Source organism: Mixophyes fleayi, chromosome 5 (genome assembly GCF_038048845.1).
Source record: "Mixophyes fleayi isolate aMixFle1 chromosome 5, aMixFle1.hap1, whole genome shotgun sequence".
Taxonomy (NCBI): domain Eukaryota; kingdom Metazoa; phylum Chordata; class Amphibia; order Anura; family Limnodynastidae; genus Mixophyes; species Mixophyes fleayi.
Window position 1 is genome coordinate 95209578 of NC_134406.1, and position 27925 is coordinate 95237502.

At 37.8% G+C, this 27925-nt stretch overlaps 1 protein-coding gene across 1 annotated transcript in view; it reads right to left on the minus strand.

The window, feature by feature from the left end:
* Window positions 1-200: 200 nt before the first annotated feature.
* Window positions 201-27925, minus strand: part of LOC142159457 (immunoglobulin kappa light chain-like) — a 34452-nt gene continuing 6727 nt past the window's right edge. Inside the window, exons 3-6 of the mRNA XM_075214357.1 lie at window positions 13687-13805; window positions 8010-8336; window positions 4710-4760; window positions 201-441 (exon numbers count right to left, since the gene is read on the minus strand). Of these exons, the coding sequence (XP_075070458.1) occupies window positions 323-441; window positions 4710-4760; window positions 8010-8336; window positions 13687-13805 (616 nt within the window). The 3' untranslated portion in view covers window positions 201-322. The remainder of the gene's footprint in view (window positions 442-4709; window positions 4761-8009; window positions 8337-13686; window positions 13806-27925) is intronic.

Sequence of the window (27925 nt, forward strand, 5' to 3'; positions counted from 1 at the left end):
TGAATGCTTCAAAAAACTTATACTTTGATAAAATATAATCAATATAAACAGAGTCAGTTGATAGAACATTTAATGCACAAATGGTTACAAAGTTTGCGAACACTGAAAGCATATGGTAAATTGCACGGTTATTTTATGAATATTATATTATTTAAGAATATTATTATATTGAAGAATATATTATTATAGTAAAAGTAATGTTTTTGCAAACATCTTGAAATATAAGCAAAAAGTATATTCTAAAGAACTGCTGTTCAGTATTTAACGCAGGCAACTTTTTAAGTTAAAAAAATGATTAGAATATGCTTTTGTAAGGAGACATTCACTTCAATTTGTTTTTAACAAAAATCAAGAGTGGACAATACATAAAACTCTTCAAAAGTAGCATAGAGTAGATAAGTTGTACTGCTCGGAAAGTCGTAGGGTAAACATGTACATCACCTGAAAGATATATAAAAAGAGAAACGGATATTTTATTCAAATGCTGATAAATAACTTTTTATCATACAACGGTATACACTGCCACACTTTTATACAGGCAAATATGAGGAAAAAACAAATATAATATACATTATTATCTAGACATACTGTGGGCCTGATATAGAATTTGATGAAATTTACTCTCATATAACAAGTGTAACTTATCTGCCTTATGGACCGGTGTGCATGATACACTTGTGTATCAGTCACAGTGGCCCTGTAAGGCTGATACATGAATTAATAAATATGTGTATAAAAACAAAAAACAGCACGCACTAGGGCTGGTTAAGCTGATTGAGGTGGGGGAATTGCTTGCCGTTTTGTTTTTAAATTTCATTTTGTTTTTCTTCTATCTTAATACTGCAAGGTCTATGCTGATGGTCATCAAAATTAGCACAGAATTTGCATCAGGAAAAGGTACCCGCAACAGATAGGTCTCCTAGAGACCTATCTGTGGCTGCTTCCAACTCAGCATAGCATGTAAGGAGAGTGAACGCGTCTTTACATTGCTAGGCTCCACAACCTCCCTCGTTTCATATCTCTAAGTGTAGAGAGGTGCAAGGGGGAGATCCGTCTCAGTCTGAGTATAAACTGAGAAGGATCCTTGGCTACTGTACATGCGAAGTTGCAAATGTGCTTTTTGTGCTTACGACTTGGACTTGCATCCAACTCTACATGAGGCCCTATATGGATACAAAGAGCTCTAGTGCTCCGTTTTTAGGCACAGAGTGGCACCACATATATTTCTTCATTAATACATATAATGCACCTCTGCTCTTAAGCGGAGCAGAACTGACCTTTGCCACCTGAGAGGTGATGGAGGATTTCAACTCGGAGAGTTATGACTAATATAATTACCATGTGTGAGTGCCCTCACTCCACAACCGACTTCTCCAACTGATATGTTTCTCCAATGGAAGATCATGCAAAACATCTGAAGGCAAATATGGAGGAAAGAGTTGGAATGTGCTTTACTTTTCTCCATATTTGCCACCAAACAATGTCATTATTTTAGCACTGTCTCATTAGCCAAGCATGCACAAAATGTATGTGTTAATTAATTGCTAGACCAGAGACAGTTTCTAATATAGAAATATCCTCATAAACATATGTTGTTAATGTAAAAGTCAAATCTGGTATGAGAAAGTAATTTTAGTATATCATTTAATTTATAAAAATATTTTGTTATGTGAAAAAATAGGAAGATTAATAGAAAACACAACGGGCCTGGTTCATTAAGGAAACTTAATCAGGAAAAATGAGTAACTTTGTATCTTGGCAAAACGATGTTGTATTTGAGGGGGAGCTAAATTTAAAATGTGGGGACAGATTTATAGTTGGGGTAGGGCATGACCTAGATCAGTGTTGGCTAACCTGCGACACTCCAGGTGTTTTGAAACTACAAGTCCCAGCATGCTTTACCAATATATAGCAGCTTATTGCTGGAAGGGTATGCTAGGACTTGTAGTTTCACAAGACCTGTAGTGTCACAGGTTAACCAACACTGTCCTAGATCAACGGTAAATTTCAGTGTAAAAATAAAGCTATCAAGTATTTGTGTGCTACATGAAAAAACAGTCAGTATTTAACTAATGTGCAAAATAATAAACTAATATGCACCCTTTGCATTGTAACATGGTTTGTCCCGGAGAAAACGTACTAATTTTTTTCCCTTAGTTTCCTTAATGAATCAGGCCCAATGTATTTTGCCAGCAGTTTTCATGTATTTAATGTTGCTTTTCAATCCATCACATTTGAAAATACCCCCAATAGAAGTTGAACTATATAACTTACATTATGTTAATTTAAATTCTCAGCCTCTACTGACTCAGAGCTTCCAATATTATTTTTCTCTAAGGGGTCTATGTTGTGTATGCTTGTATATGCTAGACGTAAAGACAATATTACCAAAAATGCTATTTTTCCCATTGAAGAAGTTAGAATTGTAATGACATCCAAAAGGAAACTCAACTATTGATTTTATAATCCTCATTGTGGATGCTTTTATTATAACAGTAATTTTAAATACCCCCCGGTCGGTTGGATTATCACAATCAGTGCTATGATTTGATGGTAGAGATGGACATTCTGCTGCAGCTTAGCTGTAAACTGAATTCTCCCTGTGTGACTACTGTATTTTAGAACCGCAGTGTATTACTGATCGGATTGTGACAAGACCTGTTGCTTATTTGAGTCATTATAAAGAAACAGTTCTTGTTTATGCAATTCACTTTCATTTTCCATTTTGGCTTGATTCAGTGTCACAGTTTGGGATAGTGGTTCCTTTAACATCTATATTCCCACACAAGAGCCTTTGAGTTGCGTGAGAACTCTAGCTCAAGTTCCCTATACACAACAGTTTCTAAAAACCGTTGTGGCATGATAATTGTTTGAGGATTCACCATTAGGTGTATTAAGCAGATGTTACACTGAATTCCTGGTATACCATCTGGGACTTGAGATTCCCACTGCTTTGTACTAACTGTGGTAATACTGGCTAATCGGAACAATGTGGCTACATCTACAGCTTGCCATCTATGTACAAATTACCACTGACTGTGCCTTTATAATAAATGTCTGATAAAGGAGTTTTAGCTTTACTAGTGACAGTGCTCATTTAACTATGCACAATAAATTGCCTATGTGATTTATTTGAGCTTAATAAACATTGTGAGACTTAGTAGTTGTGGTGACTTAGTGATTCATAGTTTTTCATATTAATTTTTGATCACTTTTTATACTATATATTACACCTTCTGCCCTATAATTTTGCTGTTATTCAAATGCCAATGCTACATCTGTTGTTACAAAAATAATTTTGGCACACACTGTTTGTCCATATGAGTGGATTTATCATCACCTTTTGAGTGTACATGTGGGTACATATATACAGTATACACTCACACTTACAGATCTTCAATCAAAAGTGAGGCTAAAACCACAAAAAGTCATGCAGCTTGGAAATATACAGTACTTTAAGGAAGAGGGTACAATCTCTGTCTCATGCAATAGAACGGTTCTTGTTGGAACCTGAGGATAGTTAATGAAGAACACATCTGTACATCCTCCCTTTTTCACAATCCCCTAAGACTCTCGTCTTTTCATATATCCCCCACTGTATCCTTGTCACATATGAAAACAGTCTACATTCCATAATCACATATGCCCCCACTATCCCCTTGTCACATATTTTCCTACTCCATTCTCCCTTTGTCAGGTATGCACCCCGACTTTCCTTCCTCCACCACCACTACCATCACACTTCCATATCTTCCCTCTCTGCACCCCCATAAGATACTACCAGCTGTGGTACCCAACAAAGGAGGGCCCTAGTCTTACAGCAGCTTATACCACTTCTACTTCATTTGGGAAAGGACTCACAATAGAAAGAACACATAAAGCAGCAGTGTGATTCCCTCTGTTATTGAAAATGGTAGTGCCGCTGGAGTTTTCAGTGGAGGACAGGAGATTCACGCTTGAATACCCCCGCCCCCCCCCCCTCCCCTTCTGATCTGGTATAGTACTCTGCCAAAGCTCTGGTTGATGGGATGGGACCAGAGCTTTGGGTCTCCCTATTAATCTGGGCCCAGGACAGTCACCCCACCCGCTTTATCATAACCCAACACTGCCAGTGGTAGAAAACTATACTGCAAATATGGTAGTTTATTTACTCACCAAAAGTAAACAAAACTGTTCTATTATGCAAAGAATTGTATTCACTTTAGGGCTTGGCCTCAACAATTTTATTCCATGTCATTATTGCTAAATTTTAAAGGGTCTATAAGTCTCCTAGCATAAAGCCTGATTGCTGTGTATCAAAATGTGAAAGGTGGGTGTTGTGACAGCTCGAGAAAATGCGATATATGAGTAACCCGTCACCCATACATGTGTGACAGTCTTGTGTCGCCTTTCCATTTATCTGCCCCTTTTCTTGTCTAGCAACAAAAATCCTGTTAAAAACAGTGATTGGGAGAGTGGTGAATCCCTTTATGACAGAATATATTATCCTCATCTTTAATTTAATAAATAATAACAATATGTATTAATAATAATGAACAATATGTATTAACTAAGGATTTTAATAATAAGCTATGTGAAGTGTGATCAAACATTATTTGGAGCTAGGGCCAAACAAACTCGGATGAATCCAGGAGGAAACTATAGAGCTTACAACTTCCGAAAATATTTTATGGACATTTAGTACTGGATGGCAACACAATAGTAATTACCTGCAGATATTTCGTAATTGTCAATGCATGTTTTATTCTGGGTATAATATTCTGTAAAAGAGAATTACTATAGGTTAACAAATATGTTACAACAAGAGAAGAATGAGTAAAGTAAAGTATTTTGTTGCTATTCTGTCCTTGGGAAAAACCGTCTCTCATGCAGATATAATTAGATTAATTACACCTATAGGTATGTTCTTGAGAATACTCATTTCCCTTTAATACATTTATTACTAAACAGAAGTACAATCATATTATTGTTTATATGAATTCTTAGTGCTAAGTATTAGCAGCATTAGGAACAGTAAGTCTGTGCATATTGTTGTCAGCGTCAGAGAGGCATCTGACCAGGGAGTATATAAAAAAAACAAACAAACAAAAATCCAACAACTAATGCCAGACTAACCGGATCCAGATAACGCTAACATAAAACAAAGGGATATCATTTTAATTTAGTCCAGGATAAACAGTGTGTACATTTTGTGTGCTCAACTACAAATAATCATCCCACATTAAGGCTCTAGTCTCTAAGTAAAAGGGAAAAAGGCTAAACTTGCATCGTACACTACTCCTAATTTACTGATTAAACTCCAATACTTATCATATATATATATATATATATATATATATATATATACACACATCATAATAATCATATCATCCCCATATCATCCCAAATCCTGCTCCCATGGGCATAAGGCACGCTACTGATGCTAATGCTAAATATAGTCTATGGGTGTAATTAGGTATAATTATGGTACATCTCCTGAAATACACATTGGCAAGCTTGATACTTATAATTCAATCTGCTGTTTTGTATTACCATGTAGCTGTAAAACACATCATTCTGATATCCTATCAGATCTTGTCTGTAGTCTACATGTAGAGTTTACTTTGCTTGTTTGTCTATAATATACTTTCTGGACAAATTACCCAATAACCAGATCACACTTCTTATCCCCTAAATTAAATAAGGAATCTGGATGCTCTGCCTTCTACAAATGAGGTCTCCATCCTACATACTACCCAAGACACTTAAATTTGCCACCTGTTTAAGGCTGGGTACACACTACAGAAAATTCATGAAATTATCGTGCACATTACCTACAGCAGTGTAGGCAGATCCCTACAGAGTTTACAGAGTCACAATCTTTTCAGCAGGTGGTAATAAGAGATGAAGACCACATGACCATCAGTACTTTCAGTCGTTGGTAAAATTGTTACATATATCACATCTGCAGTAATATTCTGTAGTATGTAGCCCAGTTTAGGATAAACATGTTTGCAATTGTAATGCTTAATGTCTTTTGTCTGTCATTACAGACAAAATACATTTCACAACTGTATGTAATATGTCCAGGACATACTTGCAAACCAGTGGTTACTTGACAATGGATTTTTAAAATAATTTATAAATAAGTAACAAATATGATGTATCAGCTCATATAAGCAAACTATAATACTGATCCATAGTTAGACACATGGGTATGCTCAGACTCATCAACAAATTAAAATGACTGTGACTCCTTGCATGCAGTTGTTTAGCCTGTCTGTTAATCAACTGGTTCTGTGTAATATTGCAATCTTGGCTACAGAAAAAACAGTCAGTATTTAACTTATGTGCAAAACAAAATCCTAATTTGCACCCCTTGCATTGTAACATGGTTTTGTCCAGGAGACTGAAATAAGAAGTTTCTCAAGTTAAGATCCTTAATGAATCAGGCCCCTGGTCTTTATGACTATACAGCAACATAAATAATATCACCTGAATATTGCTAGAAGGAACTACACATAATGGGCCTGATTCATCTTCGGACACAATGTGGTCGCGACCAGCGCTTAAAAATTCGGACGTAATTTACACACCAGTATCAGAGTACAAGCAGATCTCAAGAAATGTTTCCATTTGAATATGGGTATAAGTAAGCTCCTCCTATAGATTACTTGCTTTATGCAGACAGACAGGACATAGTTCACAATATATAAAATCCCATCAGATCACATGCACAAATTTTTTAAGAAAATTAATTTAATTAACTATTAATACTGTAATCATTAATAAAAATATATGTTGAATTTTTTTACATGAAATACATAAACCAGGATGTTCTTAATGCATACTGTACATAGATTTGCTATTTATAGTTTCTATTATAGCACATGTTCTTACATGCATACGTGCAGTCATCACTATCAGTTGGCATTTACACATGCCCTGTAGATGGTGCAAATGATACAGCTAAAAATCACATTCCTCAAGGGGCACGTATCTGCCAATTGTAAGCGGATTGTACACAAAATCACTCTGCGCATGCCCAGAACTGGGAGATACATCCGTGAATACAGCCCTGTCCACTGCGTCTTCAAACACCAAGGACACTTACTACAGCCTATAATTTCGGGGAGTGAACAGGGCTGGGAGGGGAAGGGGTCATTTTGCAGTAGTCAATTTAGAATAGGGAAGTGTCACATTCAAGTGCATGCAGCCACGTCCGAATCCAGTTCTGGTCCTCTTAAAATTACTTCTTTTTCTGACGTATCTCTTGCTCAAGCTACAGGGCTAGTCTAAGTCCTGATCAGTAGGGATGACAGTCTCATATGCATGCTATAACTTTTGTAGTAGAGCACAGCTGCCTATATCCAATTTCAACAGCACATGTATCTTGAGATTTGTGCTTTGAAGAATTTGGGAGTACGCAAAGCCTAAATATGTGCATTTAATACTAAACGCAGGTTGCGCTCAGAATGCGTGCCTTCGTGAATTAGGCCCACTGTGTATATGTAATTAATATATTAGTGAGCAAGTATGTTTACCTGTAACATACACATTTTCCAATGGTGTTTTTTTCAGAGTCACCTAGTAATGCCTCATGGCTGTACTTGCATATAAATGTTTTGGCCAAGTCAGATTTTCCCACTGTAATCCAGCTATTCAGTGAGTAGGTTTTACTGTTGGTATTATGTATGATTTTGCCCTACTCTGACTCCAGCTCCTCATCACTTCCTTTTGTGTTCCAGACCACTTTAACCATAGTCTTACGAATGACTCACTCTATTGTTTCAAATTAACTCTGTGTTACTGGAAATTTGCGGTGTGGGATGGGGTGAATGATGCAATCAACAAGTCATGTGACAGTCAGTCAATCACAGAAAAAAATAAGTAATACTACCACACCAGTATCTTCTAAATATAAGTGTAAAATAGCAAATCACGCCATTTGTCCAAAACAAATGACCTCCAACTGTATGATCTAACACATAATGTGCTTTTGTGATATATTAATTATGGTGTACATTTACCTGTAGCATACTCAATTTTCAATATTTTTTTTTCCCATCTGCCACTAGTTGTCTCGTGCTTGTACTTGCATATAAATGTGTTGTCCAGGTTAGATTTTACCACTGTAATCCAGGTGCTCAGCGAGTATGTGTCACTGGCGATATTGTGTATAATTTCGCCCTGCTCTGACTCCAGCTCTTCATCGCTTCCATCTTTATTCCAGGCCACTTTAATCACACCAGGGAAGAAATTCTGCAGGCTGCAGAGATATACGGCAACCTCTGTTCTCTCCACATGTTCCCCGGGTGTGATGAAGGTGGTCACTTCTGGTTGTTTCAGAGTTTTATCTAGAAGAAACATTTAAAACAAACATGAAATTTTAAACATTGCTACTTACTTTGGCATCAATAAAACAGAAAAGTTATTATTGTAAAAACACAAATGTTACTTGCAATTTACAATACTGAATTTTTACACCAGATATATTTCTTTATTGATTTCTATTTTCTTTTTGTTGTTATTTTTTCCCCTGGTGATACTTGTGAAAGGTAAATATTTTCTTTGAAATACCATGGGCCTGAATATCACTCTCTTTAACCAATTTCAAACTTTTCATGTAGTATATTTTCTGAAGTTTCTTTTTCTTAAATAAATTATTTTTGGTATTGATTGATTACTAATATTCTCGTAATAGTACAGATTTAGCCCACACAATAACATTTGTAAAATAACATTGATTGAAGTTTACACATACAAACTGAAGCTTATGTTCTACAAAGGATGTCCAACATTTTCATGCATATAATGAATATGCTGGAACATTTAGCCAGAAAAAAAACAAAAAAACATAATGTTTCATTTGTAAAATGTATCCTAACAGATAAAATTCTTCACAGTTCATATTTCTTAACAAAGTTGTTGTTTTTTATTTATAGGGCACACATTGAAGAAACACATGTTACTTCTTTTAAAAAAATATTCACAGTCAGATTATCTATAGAAAACCCTAATATAATACAGATCTGTAGAGCATATATCCAAATATCCTATGGTTGTTTATCATCATCATCATCATCATCATCATTTATTTATATAGCGCCAACATATTCCATAGCACTTTACAATTGGGGACAAGCATAGTAAACTAATAAACAAACTGGGTCAAACAGACAAAGAGGTGAGAAGGCCCTGCTCGCAAGCTTACAATCTATGGGACAATGGGAGTTTCACACATGAGGCTAAACTCCACATTTTGCATTTTGGTACAGCCAGACTGCAAAGGTAAAAGTGACTCATAAGCTAAATGATCCTGTCAAACAACAATGTTGGTCCGGGGGTAGTTGTCTAGTGTGAAATTGTGTAAAGGGTGGTAATAGGGTAATGTAGTGAGGTTAAGAGGGTGGTTGAGGAATATTATAAGCTTGTTTATGTTTTTCAACAAAGATGAACAGTATTTTGTAACTTATATTTTACAATTTTCTCACTTAGTTCAATTAAACAGTTTTCTCCAAGTATTTCCAATTCTGTTATAAGACTTATCGTTATAGAAAAACATTGCTGTCATCCAACAGAGTCTAATAAGCTTTGTGGAAAGTTGGGGACCAAAAAAAAGCTTTGGAGGACATAACCATGAATTACAACATATACTATACATACATAACAAGAAACAACTGTATTACAGATGCATGTTTTAGCTTCAATTAAGGTATTTATATTTATTTTTTGCTTCTTACATATTCCTTTTAGCTGTCGAAATTGGTGACATCTACGTTTTCATGCAGGAATAATGTTCTATTCATTTTAGCAAATATACAAAATATTAGATGAATTTACCAATTATTTCAAATAAAATAAAAATAGAGACATGCTTATCCACTCATAACATTTAATAGGGGTTTTGATTTTAACCAGTTTCTTTGAACCCAGTGGCAAAATTATGGGCACTGCATGGCACTGCACTACGGGGCCCAGAGGTGAGGGAGGCCTGGCAATGTTGGTCTACCCTCTTGATGCCCCCGCTCATCTGAGCATATGTAGGAACAGGTATGTTCCCAGTGAAACCCTTTTTAGACTTGCAGGACCCTCATCCGAATTTTGCTCTAGGGCCCGGCAAAGCATGATCCACCTCTGTGTGAACCCTTTATAAAGTAATACTTAGGTGAGTGTAGTTTTGCGTCATATTAGTTCTAACAGTAATTTGAATAATTACAAGTGTTTTTAGTTGCAGTTTTTCCACATCTGTCTGTGCTGCAACAACTTTCACTTTGTTCACCGGTGAATGCAACTGAAGCACCCATCAAAATAGTGCTCACTATGTCAAATGCTGATTTTATGCAAAATGGCAATTTTAACAATGTTGAACAGAGACATAACTGGAAATTGCATATTGTTAAGTAGTTTCGCTTACTGGGAATTAGAATATTTAACTTTTGGAGTTTTAGAAGACAAAAAAGCATAAATTCTATTTAACTATTTATATCAGTCTTACCACACAAGTATATAAATTTGAAATTACAGGCAGAAAGTTTAAACAGTTAGAAATAAAAAAAAGTAAATAATTCTTCAATGATAATGTCATATTTTAATTCACTAAGGAGTAAATTCACTTTGCAAATTGCCACTCCAACCATTTTCAGTCCCAAACTGCAGGATTTACTGTCCATTAAAGTGTGCAAACAGATTTAGGGTTGGGAGTGTGTTGCCTCCTAGCTCAACTCTAAATGGCAGTGTATAAATAAAGTTACCTGGTATTTACGTGCTATATGCAAAAGCAGGCAGTGTTTTCCCTGCATGCAAAATATGCATTTGCAACATGATTTTGCCAAGTTGCCAGAACTTTGTTTTATTGTTGCACAATATATGCAATTGTTGATCTATAGGTTTATCAAATAAGATGAAGGTATTCAGAGCTGCATGCAAGTTTATTATATTACCAGATAATAAAGGACTAAGTCTATACTGGAATTTTAAAAACTATATTCTATTTCAAAGGCTGCATCTTAGGAGATGAATCTAATAACATTGTAGGATTTGCTATGAGCTTCATTAATTTATGAGTGAAATTACTTGTACCATACTAAACATTTCAGGTAGCTATATAACAGTTTGTTTAGATTTTATGCAGTTTTCTTCATAAAATCTGAATGTTGTAAGTAGAAGAATTGACATTGTAAATGAGCAAAACAATTCAGAATGTTTCACATGTTTTTCGAGTAATACAAAGTAGTTTGTTAAACTAAAATGCTTATTTTAAAATATTCTTTTAGAAATAGAATTATGAAAATTATAATTCAATATGCAGGGCATTTTAACAACAACAACAACTTATTTAATACAACATAACAAAGTTACAACATATGTAATCAATTTTAAGAAAATAAACATCTGGCCCATAATCACAAATATTTAACTGAATATTATAAGGATATTAGCTCATCTCTAGCTTTAATATAATATAAAATATAATTTAGTATCTGTAGTGGTAGCAGTAATGCAGAATAGTATATTTGAAACATGCATAAGAAAAAATACAATCATTTCTTGAGCTGGATAGCTCAGGTTATTGAGTTTCGTATACCATTCAATAAGTAGTGTAATATAAATTTCAATTTCAATTGAAAACAACAACATTATTTTAAACAATTGGCATTAACTTTTCATGCAAATTCTCTAGGGTTTCTTTCTCCTGTAGTATGCATATCTCTTGTGGTAATAGATAATAAAATGCAAAACACAGTATTTGCAATGATGGTAGTTTTTCATTAAAATGTCCATTTTCAAATGACCTTCCTCATTTTATTATTATTATTATTATTATTATTATTATTATTATTAATATTTATTTATAAGGCGCCACAAGGCATCCGCAGCGCCGTACAGAGACAAACAAAATCACAATACAATGGGAGACAGCACAGTACAGTAAACACATTCCTCATGATGGAAGGCTAGGTATTCAATTTTATATGAACTGCTGCGGTCACTCGTCATTTTGGTGAAATTTCACCTAACTGCCTTATATTTTTCACAGCAAAAAAACGTTGATAAAATAATTATCTAGATTGTTTCCGATTAAGACCAAATATATATATATATATATATATATATATATATATATATATATATATATATGTATGTACATACATCATAAAATAAATACATGAATAATGTAAAATGTTGAAAGCCAAAAAACTCACCTGTAATAATAAGTTCTGTGCCTGTCCCAAAAACTTTATAGTTTATATAGTAACACAGTGATTTACAGGAGACACAAGAGTAACAGCTGCATGCTTGAAAAGCAAACATTAATTAGCTCAGAGTTGTTGTAAATGATCATACCATAACTATGGCTTAATATCTAAAAAGCCATGTAGAGTGTATGAACATTCTCAACATAAAACATATCTACAATGAAATAAACACATTCTTAGATTTAGTAGTTTTCAGTTTCTAAACACTTTACAAAATAATCACTTCATTTTCAATATTTGATTGTAAGCTCATTGTGGCAGTGTTTGTTGTACATGACTTAACTTAATTCACTTTCTGTTATTTCCTATTTGAGTACTGTATTCATTTATGTTTTTCTCTGTGAGGTGCTGCATTCTCATAATGGTGCTACATTTTTAATATCATATATTCTATACAATAGTTCTAGGAAGCAACATTGCATTGCTAGCTTATATGGTGTAGCTTTTGTATAATTACAAAAGTCAGGTTAGTTTTGCTTTTCCAGCTCATGTAACATTTATTTCAAGAGTCACACAATCTATACTTGACACTTGGATCATTAAGTTTCCCATTTTATATGAACATACACACTGATAAAAATGATGTCTAGCTAATTGAAAATTAAGTTTAACAATTTCCAACACAAAGTTTCTCAACAAATAGCAGATTGGTGCTGTGAAAAAATATACATTTTGAGTTAAAGAAGAAAAACTGAATACAAATGTGCCACATAACGTTCTAAAATGTTTGTATGATATAAGCACAGTAAATGAGTATATGATCAAATGTGTTAATGTTGCTTGCTAAATTTCAGTATCTCAGGTGTTAAAAGAACACAAGGAAATACTAAAGTTATGGCTAGAAACATCAGAACTTACTTGTATTATTAAGTTCTTCCAAAGTTCTTCCCTCTTCCAAAGACATTCACAAGTAGACTACACTATGCATCACAGCTTACTTCAAGGAAATAGCTGCACACTTTGAAGTAAATATGTGGTAATTCAGGACTATTTAGAGCAGGAAAAATATGCATTTAATTTATATAGAAACACTATTGGTAGGGAAAATGAACATAACTATTTCATATTTCCCAACTGTCTTTCAGCTTATTTAACAAAAATTTAAATGAACACATACATACAGAATACAAAGTCATATCTACTGTATGTCCCTTGTGATTGGGCGACGTAACTATTAATATCTAGTTTGAAAACTGGTTATTGATTAAGGTGGAGCACCTGTGGCAATGTAAAGTGCTTAGCACTTCTGCCTCACAGCACTGGGGTCATGAGTTCGATACCCGACCGTGCCTTATCTGCATGGAGTTTGTATGTTCTCTCCGTGTTTGCGTGGGTTTCCTCCGGGTGCTATATATATATATATATATATATATATATATATATCATTAACTCGCATCATTGAATAATTACAATAGTAATATAAAATGCTGGAAACCAAAACACTCACCTGTAAGAATAAGTTCTGTTCCTGTCCCAAAAATTTTATAGATACACTGTGATTTACAGCAGACACAAAAGCAACAGCTGCATGCTTGGAACACAAACATTAAATAGTTCAGGGTTGTTCTAAATTATCATACCATAATTATGGGTTAATATCTAAAAAGCCATGTAGAGTTTATAAAACAAATCTACAATGAAATAAAAAGATGCACATTCTTATATTTAGTAGTTTTTAATTACTAAACATTTTACAAAATAATCACTTCACTGTCAATATTTGGTTGTAAGCTCAGTTTGGCAGTGTCTGTTGTAGGTGACTTCATTTATTTCACTTTCTGTCATTTCCTATTTGATTACTGTATTCATGTATGTTTTTCTTTATCAGGTGCTGCATTCTCATAATGGTGCTACATTTTTAAAATCATAGATTTTATGCAATAGTTCTCGGAAGCAACATTGAATTGCTAGCTTATATGGTTTAGCTTTCGAATTATTCCAAATGTCAGGTTGGTTTTGCTTTTCCAGCTCATATAACATTTACTTCAGGGGTCACACAATTAATTAACAGAATGTAAATGAACACATACGTTCAGAATGCTAAGTCATATGTACTGTATGTCCCTTGTGCTTGGGTGACAAAACTATAAATATATAATTTTAAAACTGGTTATTGATTAAGGAGGAGAATGCCTTTGGCAATGTAAGTGGTAATTGCAGAATCGGTTTTGTGTAAACCAGGGGCGCACAAAGGATTGTCGGGGGGGGGGGGGGGGGGGGTTTCCCCCCCGACCCCAAAAAAAACTCTGAGAGAGAGAGCCCGCGCATGCGCAGCAGCTCCGTTTCGTCAGCTCTGTCCTATACAGCGGACGCTTCTTTGACAGCGCCGCGGCTGCTGTATAGGACAGTGGCCACTTAGTTAGCGCAGGGGGGGGGGTTTCTAGAGACTCAGAAACCCCCCCTGCGTGCGCCACTGTAAACTGTATTTTCATGGGGACTTTATGAATTTAATAGATTAGGGGTTTTCAAAAGTTTCTATTTTGAAGCTCTCCAAACATGCATAAACATTCTAAGGACCACCTGTCTAACAAAAATGTATATCCTATATCTGCAGTACTAAAAGCTGCTAGTTATGCACTCAAGCATGCATGCATATTTAACTACAAATTTTTTTTTTATATACCTACTTATAAAACATTTAACACTATGCAAGAAGGAGATTTATACAGATTTGTTTTTTGTTTTACATCCAATATTTTTATTAAAAGTTTTTCAGCACATACAGTAAATGAAAAACATCCTACACACTAAACAAAAGCATCTGATCTAAATTACGGTAACTAGAACATCCTATCCTAAACTAACCTAAAATCTAGATACCAAAATTTGGTAGATGATGCGATGGAACAATGCAGAAACATCAAAGGGGGGTGGTAGGGTGTGACAGTGAGCTTTGAGAAGTTGTCAGCGGTGTAGCACCAGTATTCTGGCAAGAGTTGTTTATCCAGCCAACCACAACCAGTAGTGATATCCATGCAGGAGTCGCCAAGCGTTCATATTTCAACATGGTATTATCCAGGGGGGCCTAGAGTGAGACATGTCAATCGCTAATATGAGGGAGACAGTGACACACCATGAGCTCCACCTCCAGTCTGTTGGGCACAACCTAATCTCGTACGGTGTAGTCCAGCCTAGTCTAAGATAAAGTCTGCTGCCAGAGACCAGACGGCATATTTAGATTTACCCTATCTGGACCAGACCTTGAAATACTTAGGCATAGCATTGTGGGACTGGTAGGAAAATCTCTCATGTCCCACGGCCTTATTAAACAAGGCAATCCAGCCAGTGAAGCTGGGTCCCTCCTTCACCATCCATGATCTAGCAATGATGACTTTGGCCAATGCAAAAAGTTTCATAACATATTTGGTTGCGATTTTGCTAAGTAAATGGTTCAGTCCTACATATTTTTGGGTACTGTCATGAGTTGCATCCTGCAGCTCCTGTCTGCAGGTACTTTGTTGGACCTGTTGCATATATTGTACTCTGCCTGTAGTACCATTGCCCACCAAAGGGGTCACTGTGGTACTTAGACTGCTTTTACCTGCCTCATCATTGCTGGAAGTTTTACACCTGCGTCTGGCCTATATAAGCCTGCATGTCCCAAGCAACCTTTGCCAGATCATCAGGTCACTCAATCTGATGGGAAGCAATCCTTTGACTCCTGGTTATTCATTGCTGCTAATGTATGAAGCTGCGATTAAGCAAACTCTCCTGAGTTTGCTTTAAAGATCCCTAAATACAATATGCTGCATCCTAGCAGCGTGATTTCTAAACACATCACTGTTGCACTGGCTGCCTATAGAGCCTGAAGTCCGGCGGCTGGCAAAAGTTTAAAAATAGATAAATGTGTACAAGCTCCGATACGCACTGAACTTAGCACGGCCGAGAGGTCTATTTATAGTGTAAGAGGTTTTCCCACGCTGTCATGGGGAACCCTTATACTATAAATAGACCTCGCGGTTGTACTAAGTTCATTGCATATCGGAGCTTGTACAATGTACACGCTGTTCCTGCGCCGTGTGTCCTCTTTTTTATTTTTTTAACTAAGCATGTTCCCGATTAGATTGCAAATATGGGGCCCCTCCTGGGCTGAAGATAAGAAGACTGCAAGCAACAAAGGGGCCCTTTTGGCCAAGAAGAACAAAAAAAATATTTACAAGCAGGGACATTTGGAATTACAAATTGGGGCATGGTTTACAAGCATTTTTGGATTAAAAACTGCTGACAAAAGAAGAAGAAATCTGATTGGTAAGTATATTGGGGTTTTCTTATTTTTAATAAATATATGTGGTATGAATGAGAGTGTTTACTGTATTTTTTGAGGCTTTATTATTTTTAATAAAAGTATGTGGTTTTAATGAGGATGTAGTAGTTTTCTAAACATTTTGTTTTGTGGAACTACAGGTGTCAGGGCATGTTGGCACTTGTGGTTCTCCAAGTGCCAGCATGCCCTGGCTGCCAAGGGTATGCTGGTGCTTGTAGTTATACAAGTATGAGCACGCCTACACTGTTTATGGCACCTTGGCTGGTTAGGACTTGTAGGTCCACAAAACAAAATGGCATCTGTTTATTTTTTATACTTTAATCGCCGTTTATTACCCTATACTCACCGCCCAGGGGTGTAGGAAGAGCCTTAGTGCTTTCAGCACTGGGCTGGGTGTCCCTAGAGGGGAGACCTGCTCATTTTTTTTTTCAGCGGACCCCACTCCCTAGGGAATCCAGCCCAGCGCTTAACAGCCTGGGGTTGGTTTGTCATTATGGCAGGGGGACCCCTGCCACGTGTCCCACTGCTATAGTGCCAGCAACCCCGGTTGGCTTGCCTAATGCTGGTTCAGTGAAAATCGGGGGAACCCCACGCAAATTTTTTCCCCGACTATGGCAGCACTAGGGTTAATAATTATTTTTTTTTAACTTTTTTTTATTTTTCTCAGTTTTGACAGCTGCCGTGACCTCCGGCTGTATGACAGGCAGTGTAACAGTGATGTGTTCTATCTGGCGTGTTTTAAAGCAAACGCAGCTTCATACATTTGAGACTTGTATAAACAATTTTGACAGAAGCACAACTCTGGCGATTTTACATGAAATCTCAGCTTCATACATCTGCGAGTTTCAACTCTCACGAGAAAATTGCTGGATTTGCAAAATCGGACCTTGATACATTTACCCCCATGGCTGGTTGGAGTTTTCTAAATTACATGTACCCTTTTTTTTCCCAAATAGGGCCTCCAACATTCCATCAGCCAGACAAGCAGCAAATGAACTAAAGACACCAGCAGCCACAGGTGTGAAAGTGACAAGACAGGCAGGAGAGAGCAGACAGTTGGCAAACTGTCCTGAATAGGACAGTTTGCCAACTGTCCTGAATCTGGTAAAGTCCCGAATTTTGGTGATTGTCTCATTTAGTGAGATTTGGTCCAATTACAACTAACATTATTGCACTCAGTATTGCCTGTGTATTTGTCTTACATTTGTCTAAAATGATAACCATGTTATATAATAGGGGCTCCCTGTCTTAAACAGCTCTGGTTAGCAGGAGAGAGCAGATAGCTGCTCCCAGTCCCTGGATAGGACACAAACTGCAGAGCAAGCTGAGGAGCTCTAAGTCTCACAAGATTTGGTAACCTCGTGAGACTAAGAGCTTCCCTGCTCACTCTACAGGAAGTTCCCATCCTGATGGATGTCAGCAGCATCAGAAGCATAGATAAGTACAATGGGCTGGGTTGTCGTAATGTGCCTCAGGGCATGGCGTGACAAATGTAATGTTTTATTTTAATGTACTATTCATTGTCCCACATTGGCCACACCCAAAACACAATGTGGTCACGCCCTTTTTGGTGGAGCAGCACAAACTTTCTTTCCTGCTGTGGGCCTGTGTACTTTAAATTCCAGGGCTGATTTTTAGTCCCAGTCCGGCCCTGGCTGGGAGGAGTGTGAGGACTCACTCTTCTTTGATGCTCCCTGACCCTACTCACCGGGGCTTGAACAGCTAGTATGTTATTATCCCCTCCATGGGCTACACTGAGTGCACTCTTTGCCTCAGCTAATCCTAGCTCTGCTGCAGTGGGAGATACTGACAGGGACCTAGTCCCTGAATATTGACTAAGGGGAGTGCGGGAATGAGTGGGGGAAGGTGATTCCCCCCTCGCTGCCCGCCGCTGAAGTCTGCCCTTCTTTTGTTTGCCGGAGCTGAGCAGAGGAGCCCGTCTGCAGATGCGCACAGCATGCACAGATTGGTGCAAGATGACCGAGAGGTCCCTCCTGGCGGGGAGATCCATATCGTGGAAACGAGCAGGGGGATTAGCGAAACGTCTGGGGCAAGACATAACACCAATAAGGGTAGAAGGAAGGGATGAAAAACAGCAAAAGGGGCAAACACAATGAAAAGAAAATACAAAATTAACACAATTGTAAGAAAATTAAAGTATAGGAAAAACACAGACTATGAAGTAAAATTAAAGGCAGGAGGAGAAACAGGGAAGAGAAAATGAAAAATAATAGAAAGAAAAGTAGCTACTGCAAATAACAGACAGAAAAATCAGTTAAACTAACTAAACACTCTGCACTCAGCCTGACAGTGACCCGAACACCACAAATTTCTGAAGACTAGACGAAGTTCGCCTATTGAAGCACTGATGTATATAAACACAGATTAACCCCACCCCCTGCATCCATAGGCAGCAGCATGTCACCAGACTTAACCTTGGAAGGTAAGTGCCTGCTTCGTGACAAACAAATGCGTTCAGCTTAAGGCCTCATTTTTAATAAACACAGCTTGACATTCGCGTCATCTAATGCAAATTTGAACCATCCTCCAGCATACACCTACATACATTTATCTCATTAAACAACATTACAAAAAGACCCATTGATGGACAATTACATTGTGGGAGATTGTAGTGGTCTTTGTGAGTGTAGTGCTGGTCGCGGTTTGGTGAGAATAAAAGTTTTTGAGATATTCTGATATATTCTATTCTTAAGACGTATGTTTTATATGTCTCATACACTGCATAGTAGTGTGAATGTTTGAAATGCTTTTTTTGTTGCAAATTGTGTAGAATAGTTTTTCACCTGCTGGAGTACATTGCCATTGTGATGTTTTATTTTAGGTGTATATTTATCAAAGGCCTGCCTGTGTATGCTACTATGTCTATAGTAATATACACATTGTTTTGGGGATTTTTTCAATGATTTTTTTTGAAGATGCTTTATGTGAATATTTTTTTATTAAATATCTTTCTTTTTTTTTCTCAACCAAATCTATAATGAGCCTGATTAGGCCACTTGTAAGTGTAAGTATGTTTTAACTCTTTAATGTACACACAAACTACAAATGTTGCAAGGAACGAGGTAATGTATTTATTTGCACTCTTCATCCATCTTTCTCACATATAGCCATTATTTGACAAGAAGGAGGTCATTCATGAGGATGGCGACAGGCACAACCCCTCTGTAACCAGCAACTGGTCCATCGCTGCCGGCCCAGGGAGTGTATCTTCAGGGCACTTGTCAGCCTCTTTGGGATGTATAAAAAGATACATAAGACAGCGCAAAAACTCTAATCGGCACAATATTTAATATATATATATATATAAATAAAAATCCAATCGAAATGAAAATCACTATGGACATAGGTATGTATGCACAGAACTTCAATACACACTGACCTTATACATAAATAATCATTGAGAGATGATGCATAAGAAACTGTTTAAACAATTCAATTACTGCCACAGCAGCATTCAATTCAAGAGATTGAGAAACAGTCCACCTGTATTCAGGGACACCACATATGATCAAGATGTAGTGTCAGTAACATCAAATCAGCTTGAAAAGATGAATGAAATTATTCCACACAGCTGTGTGTATGTATGCTGTTATTCTACTTGTGATCTCATGTGTGGATATACGAGACCTGAACGGCAAACAACATTATGCAGAAATGAGAAAACTTGTGTTCACAGCATATATGTCGGACTCGATGTCCTGAGTTCTCCGCTTTAGAATTTCCTGTGCAGATATTAAGAATTAATGCCCAACGTGTGGCACTAGTCTGTTATAGCATCATGAAATTACAGCCTGTGTGCCGGACTCAGTCTCCTCGATTCACGGCTAGGTGTTATGCTTATAGACACTCCAAACAAGCTTAATATAACAGCGTAATGTGCAGATATTGAAGTTATTGGCCAGCATGTGTCACCAATCTGTTGTATAGCAGCATGCAATTACAGCTTGTATGTCGGACCTAATATCCTCCGCACACGCTTGGAACTATGCCCGTAGACACTCGGAACAATCCAGAAATAACAACATATGTAGCAATGGATATGCAATCCTACCCCGGGGTGTATAGGATGAAAAATATACGGATCTCCAAATCTCTGGTGTGTGCTGTGAAGTCTGTGAAGTCTGTAGAATCTTCCCGACGCGTTTCTCGGCACTACGCTGCCGTTTCATCAGAGGCAATGGATAATTAGCCACAGTTGGGAAAGTTGTCATATACTTGTTTGATACGGTCACGTGATAAGCAGTGTCCAATATGGAAAAGAGCAGTCTTTTGACTCCATAAGACCAATACGGTGTTACATACATTCATAAAGAGTAAAGCAAAAATTACTATACATCGCTGTGCATGATGGTAAGTTTGTAAAATATCAAACACTCAATGAGTGTCATAAATGTATCGACTTTTGCCTTAATATAGCTACACATTGGCACATCGTAATCATGCTTGACAAAAAATAAACAACAAATCATACCAATATATTATAATAGCATCTCTCTTAAAAAATAAAAAATATTTTTAAATACAAATACAGACAACTCTTATGAAACATTTCCATAAGTACATAAAGTACAAGTAACCCTTATAAAAGTAATTATATAAATAAAAATGGCATGTTAGATGCTGAGTGGTCCATTGCTATCGACTCCCACCTCATGTCATCATGGAAATGCTGTGCATTGTGCAGACCGACCTAGAGCCAATGCGCAACATTTCAACAGCAATACTGCTATTGACCAAACTGTTGGCGCTATTGTGCCACAGGGTCATTTTAGACCATGGTGGGAGTCGCGGCAGGAATGTCCCAAGCCACTTTCAGTTGTGTACTGCAGGTTGTGCTAAAGGCGTCTCTGATGCGGCTCAGCCAATTCATCCATCTGCCACTCGATGAGGAGTCTCTTGTGCCAATAAAGTGGCAGTTTGCCAACATAGCCAGCTTTCCGCATGTCACAGGGGTAGTAGATGGGACACATGTAGCCCTAGTCTCTTTGGATGGGAATTCTTCCATTTTTTGAATAGGAAACATATATACTCGATAAATGTCCAGGCCATATGTGACCGTCTCTCCAGATTCGTGACTTGCTTGCTGAATGGGGGGGGGGGGGTACACATGACTCCTTCGATCTCAGGCAAACAGGGACGTGGCACAGATTACAACTGAGGCAAGTGGGTGCAACATGGTGACGGGTGGCTGCTGGATTTATTTTTTTTCATTTCTTCATTATGTATTATTAACCTTTCATGGTCATGCAGACCTTCCTATATACTGCACTCAGAAATGGTAGTTTGCCCTCTGTTGCTAAACCTGAACACTCTGTAATATTGTACATGTTACAATGCAAGTGGTGTATTTGTCTTTGTGGTTTTCTATGAAAGTAGCAGAAATAATGTCAGCTTTTCAAGTTGCCCACCTAACAAACCTACCTGAACTTGGACATGTTCTAGCCCAAACAGAAATATGTACACACAGAGGCGGAACTAGCGAGCTGTGGACCCCGGTGCAGGGAGGTAGGGAAGAGGGAACTGGGGCCTCCTATCCTCTGCATCTACCATGCAGCGGGCCCCTTTATCTCCATGGGCCCCAGTGCATTACACTTGCCGCACCAATGGTAATTCCGCCACTGTGTACACATATTTTAAAGTTAGTTACCTCTCCAATTCCACATTGTTAAGCCAAGGTGCGAATGACCAATTTTAGGATGCTTTGCTTTCCATAAATATATAGGCACCTAGAGCCTCATTCAATAAGGAAAGTAACGTAAAAAAAAAAGAACATTTTCTCCAGTGGAAACCATGTTAAAATGCAAGGCCTGCAAATTATTTGATTCATTTGCACATAAGTGAATATTTGTTCAGGTAGCACACTCTATTTTGGTTTTATTTTACACTGATATTTAAGGTTGATCTAGGACATGCCCTACCCCAACTATAAATCTACCCCGGGCTGCTCGGTCAGACCGCTATTAGGGCCGGGGGGTAGGCCGGCCGGCTGACCCCTGGGTGCAATATAGCACATTTTCACCGGCGACCACATCTGATAACATCAGATGCAGCTGCGTCAGCGCACAGGCGGCCGCATCACATGACAGGGGATACGTCATACGCGGCCGCATCCCATTTCATGCGCTGCGGCCGCCTGTGTGCCCCCGGGCTTCCCTCTCCCAGCCCGAGCCTAAATCTACCATCACATTTTACATTTACTTCCCCCTCAAATGCAAAATGGTTTGTAGTAGTTTGCATCCTATAGTGAACTGTGAGTGTGAAACACAATCAGGTGACTATTCTCTATCTCACTACAGTATATCTATCTGAGTGTGAATCTGTTTGTGTTTGTATGTGTGTTGTGCATTCTTACTAGGTGGTAAATACTAGGGGTGAAGAGAAACTAGGAGGAAGGGTCAAGTCTATTGTAATCAGCTGTCTATGATTGGAGCTTGCTCATTGTAATAGCTTGCATCCATAAGTGAACTGAGTTTGAAACACAATTAGGTGAGTTAGAATACAGAAACAGGTGCACATATATTGACACTACCATTAATATCTGACACAATGTTTGGACTAATGCAGTGCAGCGGATGTAATGCTCTTATTTTGTGGGAGACATTGTGGAAACTCAGCTACTGTTCAATCTGTAGACAATTTTCTTTGTTGCAGGAGGAAATAGCCAAACTGTACGCTGAGGTATATAGGATGTTTCTATCCTTGAGAGCACTACTGCCTCAGAGAGTCCCCAGAAGACATTCTGCCTGGACTACTGTGAGCTTTGCAAAGGTGAAATATCCAGAGGGACACAAAAAACATCCAATAAACTGTGCCATTGCGAAATGCATATGGTGCTCTTGCAGGGCTGGAATGTACACATAATATAGGTAACACAGAACATGAGGATATGGAGACTTCTATCTATAGAAACAGGAAAATTAAATCTCCAAAAAGAACTACACTTCTCTTGGGAGATTCCATTATAAGAGGCATACATTTGGGAAATCTACACAAAATTAATGCATGGGGAGTGAATGTCCCTAATTGGTGCAGATGGGTATTGTTACTCCAAACATATGTAGGTATATAACACTAACTAAGAGCCTGTGTGTCAATCTATGCATAGGATATTTACCTCCTATTGTACTGCAAAGTATCACCACTAATACACACACAGCTATTAACACAACAATGTCATTAAATGAAAGTTCTTACAGTTGTGTGGTGGTGATTGTATCTCCGTATTTCATCCGTCCTGGTGTCCTGATAGTTCGCCTTTTCTCTTAGACGCCGCTTTGTATTTCTAGAAAAACAGAGCAGGCAAACATAGTGAAGTACAGCAAAAAATTAGCATTTATTTCTATACAAGATGCACTTTCATCCCAATGTATATTAAAAACATGTTACACACTGATGATCTCCGTCCTGGGCGCTGATGCGTATGTATTGCTGGTGGCTCCCAGAGTTCCGATTCGCCGGCGGTGGTCCTATGGCAGCCTGTGAGGGTTAGTTCTGTCAGTGAGGTCAGAATAAACCCTACGCATTTCGTCAGTACTGCCAACTTCTTCAGGGAATACTTGGTATGTGGGTAGTTCCTATTTGTATTGGTACTGGTGCTCATACAGCTGTGATGCTTTTTCCATAAAATGTATAAGAACTTTCAGCCAAGGTGGTGTTCTCACCTAACCCCTATTAAACATCATAAGGTTCCATTTTTTATTTGGTTATAAGACAGATGTTGCTAAATGTCTACTCCCATATGATAATGACTATACAATATGACCTGTATCATATGAATCACCTCCTTTCTTACTGGTGACATCACTGTATTGTACAGTCATGGTCAAAAGTTTTGAGAATGACACAAATTTTATTTTTCACAAAGTCTGCTGCTTCAGTTTTCAGAAGTAGTAAGTATTGTGAAAGCAAAAATGGCCTTTATCACATATAAGCAGACTCAGATTAATGACGACAAAGAAGTGTATCTAGTTAGAAAGAAGGAGGCAAAGAAGGTAATCAGATGTGCAAAGGCACAAGTTGAAGAGAAAAAGGCCCAGTCAGTAGGTAAAGGGAGCAAAACTTTTCTTAGGTATATAAGTGAAGGGAGAAAAACGAAAGGATGAATAAGTGAGAGTCTTGTTGAGGGAGACAAGGAAATTCCATGGGGCCAGATGGGATACATCCAAGATATTAAACGTGCTTAAAGGGGTGCTGGTAACACCATTAACAGAATTATTTAACCAGTCACTAGCTACAGGAGTAATACCAGAGGACTGGAAAAGAGTAAATGTAGTCCCACTGCACAAAAGTAGAAGCAAGGAAGAGGCAAGTAACTACATACCAGTGAGCCTTACATAAGTAGTAAGGAAATTGATGGAAACACTCTTAAAAGAAAGAGTTGTAGAATATTTCAAATCCAGTATCTTGCAGGATCCCAAACATCATGGAATTACTGGGGAGAGATCATGTCAAACAAATCTTATGTACTTTTTTGACTGGGTGACTAAAGTAATAGTTGGACCGTAAATGTAGCTTATCTGGATTTTAGTAAGGCTTTTGACACTGTCCTACATTGCAGACTGTTAAATAAACTTGAAAGCTTGGGATTGGATTCTAAGATGGTTGAATGGATAAGATCTTGGTTTCAACATAGAAAACAGAGAGTTATAGTAAATGGAGTGCATTCACAGGAGTGCATACCAGTGCAGTACCCCAAGGATCTGTACTTGGACCAGTACTTGGAAGGGAAAGCATGACTTTTTTTCAGATGACACAGATATGCAACAGGGTAGATATAATAGGAAGGGTAAAACAAATGATTAATGATCTAGGTTGACAGAAATGGTCAAGAGAGTGGTAACTACAGTTCAATGCAAAAAAATGCAAAATCTTGCACTTGGGTCTCAAAAACCCAAAGGCTAAATATAGCATTAATGGCACTATAATGGAAACGACTGAGGAGGAAGGGATCTAGGAGTCACTATTTCAGGTGACTTAAAGGCAGGTAAGCAATGTAATAAAGCAATGAGGAAGGCAAGTCAGATGCTTGGTTGCATAGGGAGAGGAATCAGTAGCAGAAAGGAAAAAGTAATAATTCCATTGTATAGGTAATTGGTACGCCCTCATCTAGAATACAGTGTTCAGTTTTGGAGGCCATATCTCCAGAAGGATATAAATACACTAGAGACTGTACAAAGAAGGGCATCTAATATGGTACATGGCCTACAGCACAAAACTTACTAAGAAAGACTATAAGATCTTAATATGTATAGTTTAGAGCAGAGAAGGGAAAGGGGGGAACATGATAGAAACTTTCAAATATATCAAGGATTTTAACAAGGTACAGGAGGGAAACATTCTTCAAAGGAAGAGAAATATTACACAAGGACATGCCCTGAAACTGGAGAAAACTTGGGACATTTGGCTCCAGTATCACTGGAGCGACCTCAGGAGGAGGCAGCTACTGTTCCTAGAGGATGTAAAGGCTGAGATTCGTAGATGAAAGTTCTCTATTAAGCACAATTGTTTACATTTAAATGGTTACCTAAATGTTTGATCTGGCCCATTGCAATACAATATGACTGGTAGTAGCCTTCATTTGACAAAGCACAAGGCCTGCTATGTAATAGTGAAATTTCTGATTTAATGCAATTAATATAAACTGCCCAAGTTAAGTCTATCTGTAAGTGGTGTTGAGATGTATTCTTTTAGCCACTCAATTGTCTGTGTGTGGAAGAGGATATTTTACCAAACATTGTTGTTATGCTTCACAGGAGATTTTTATCAATCAGGGTTTGCACTGGCCTTCCTAAGGCACGGAGTCTAACGAAGCCCCCGGTCTTCACAAAGAAGCACTGCAAGACGGGATGGATTCAGCTGCCAGAGATCCGCAGTTCGCGCCGCTAGGTTAGCCCACTGACGTGATAGGTGATAGACGGCTGGTAGTAGACCAAAGCTGGATCAAGGAGAGCTGACTCTGCAGTGGTAAAGTAGTACAGCAAGGCAGTAGGATAAATTAGCTGAAGATAAAGCACACACAAAAGAATCCTAGGTCGTAATCAGTGGAACACTGAGTCAGCTACACTGAAGATATACCGCACAGCGGACAGTCCAAAATGGTAATCAAAGACACGCTGGGTCGGATACACTGGAGCACAGTCAACAGAGTGTTCAGTATAGACAAGAAAACAGGGATACTCTGCACTCTCCAAACACATAATTAATCCTATACCAAGTACTGTTCTATATTAAAAACAGGGTATGTTAGTTCCACATATTGCAATATATGTTAAGCTGACCAACTCACGCCAAAGTCTTCCCATTCTGGTCAGTCCTAACATGATCAAATGCTATGTTATTGTATCTGGGCTTAAGGCTTACCTGCACACAGCTTTTAAAGGCAAGTCTTTCCCTTTAAAAGTGGATTCTAAACACCCTATAATGTTTGTGTGGAATTTTTTTACTGAATTTTTTTAAGAGATCTGGCGCATGGAGATCTCTAGCAGGGATCCAGGAACGTTCCTCTGGTCCATACTTTTTCCAGTCGACTTTAAATTGGAGGATGCCTCTAGAAACACAGGAATTTAAGATTTCCTTGACCTCATATTCTTGATTTTGTACAGAGACAGCAAAAGGAGATTCTTTGGAAAAAGAAAACTTGTTAACAAGTGACTATAGAAGGGAGATGTATAAAAAGTTAGGCATCCTTATAATTGGAGGTAATTCCAATCTAAACGATACCGAGTTGATGACTTCCAAGATTTTGAAGGAGCCAATGAAATGAGGAACACATTTGTGGACAAAGGTTACATGTAGATAGCCAAATTTTATTCCCTGGTGATAGCAGGGGAGCAGGTCTTCTCTTCTTATCAAACAATCTTGTGCTGGAAGTGGAGTTCTGAAATAATTTCTGCTTGATTCGGGTCCACTGGGAAGAAAAATTCTGCAAAAGGGAATCTACAGCAGGAACTCTGGAAGGTGGTAATTCAGAGAATGGAGGAATTTTGGGATAAAAATAATGAAGAGCAAAATAATGAAAGACTGCAGTTGACTCATGACAATGATTACTATGGGCGATTTCTGCACAAGGTAGTAGGTCAACCAAGTTATCCTGTTTTGCCAAGATATAATATCTGAGGAACTTCGAGCTTTTTGTTTGTTCTGTTAGACAGTTGGTCTGTGAATGAAAGGCAGAACAGAAGTTTTATTTGATCCCACATAGATGGCAGAATGCTCTCCACAATCTAGCTACAAATTGAGTTCTCTGGCAATCAGATATTATCGCGTGTGGGCACCTGTGAAGGCGAAAAATTTTCTTTATGAATAACTGGGCAAGGAAGGAAACGGATTGTAGTCTTTTTAAAGGAACGAAATGGTCAGCTCGATAGAAATGATCTATGATGACCCACACAACAGTACATCC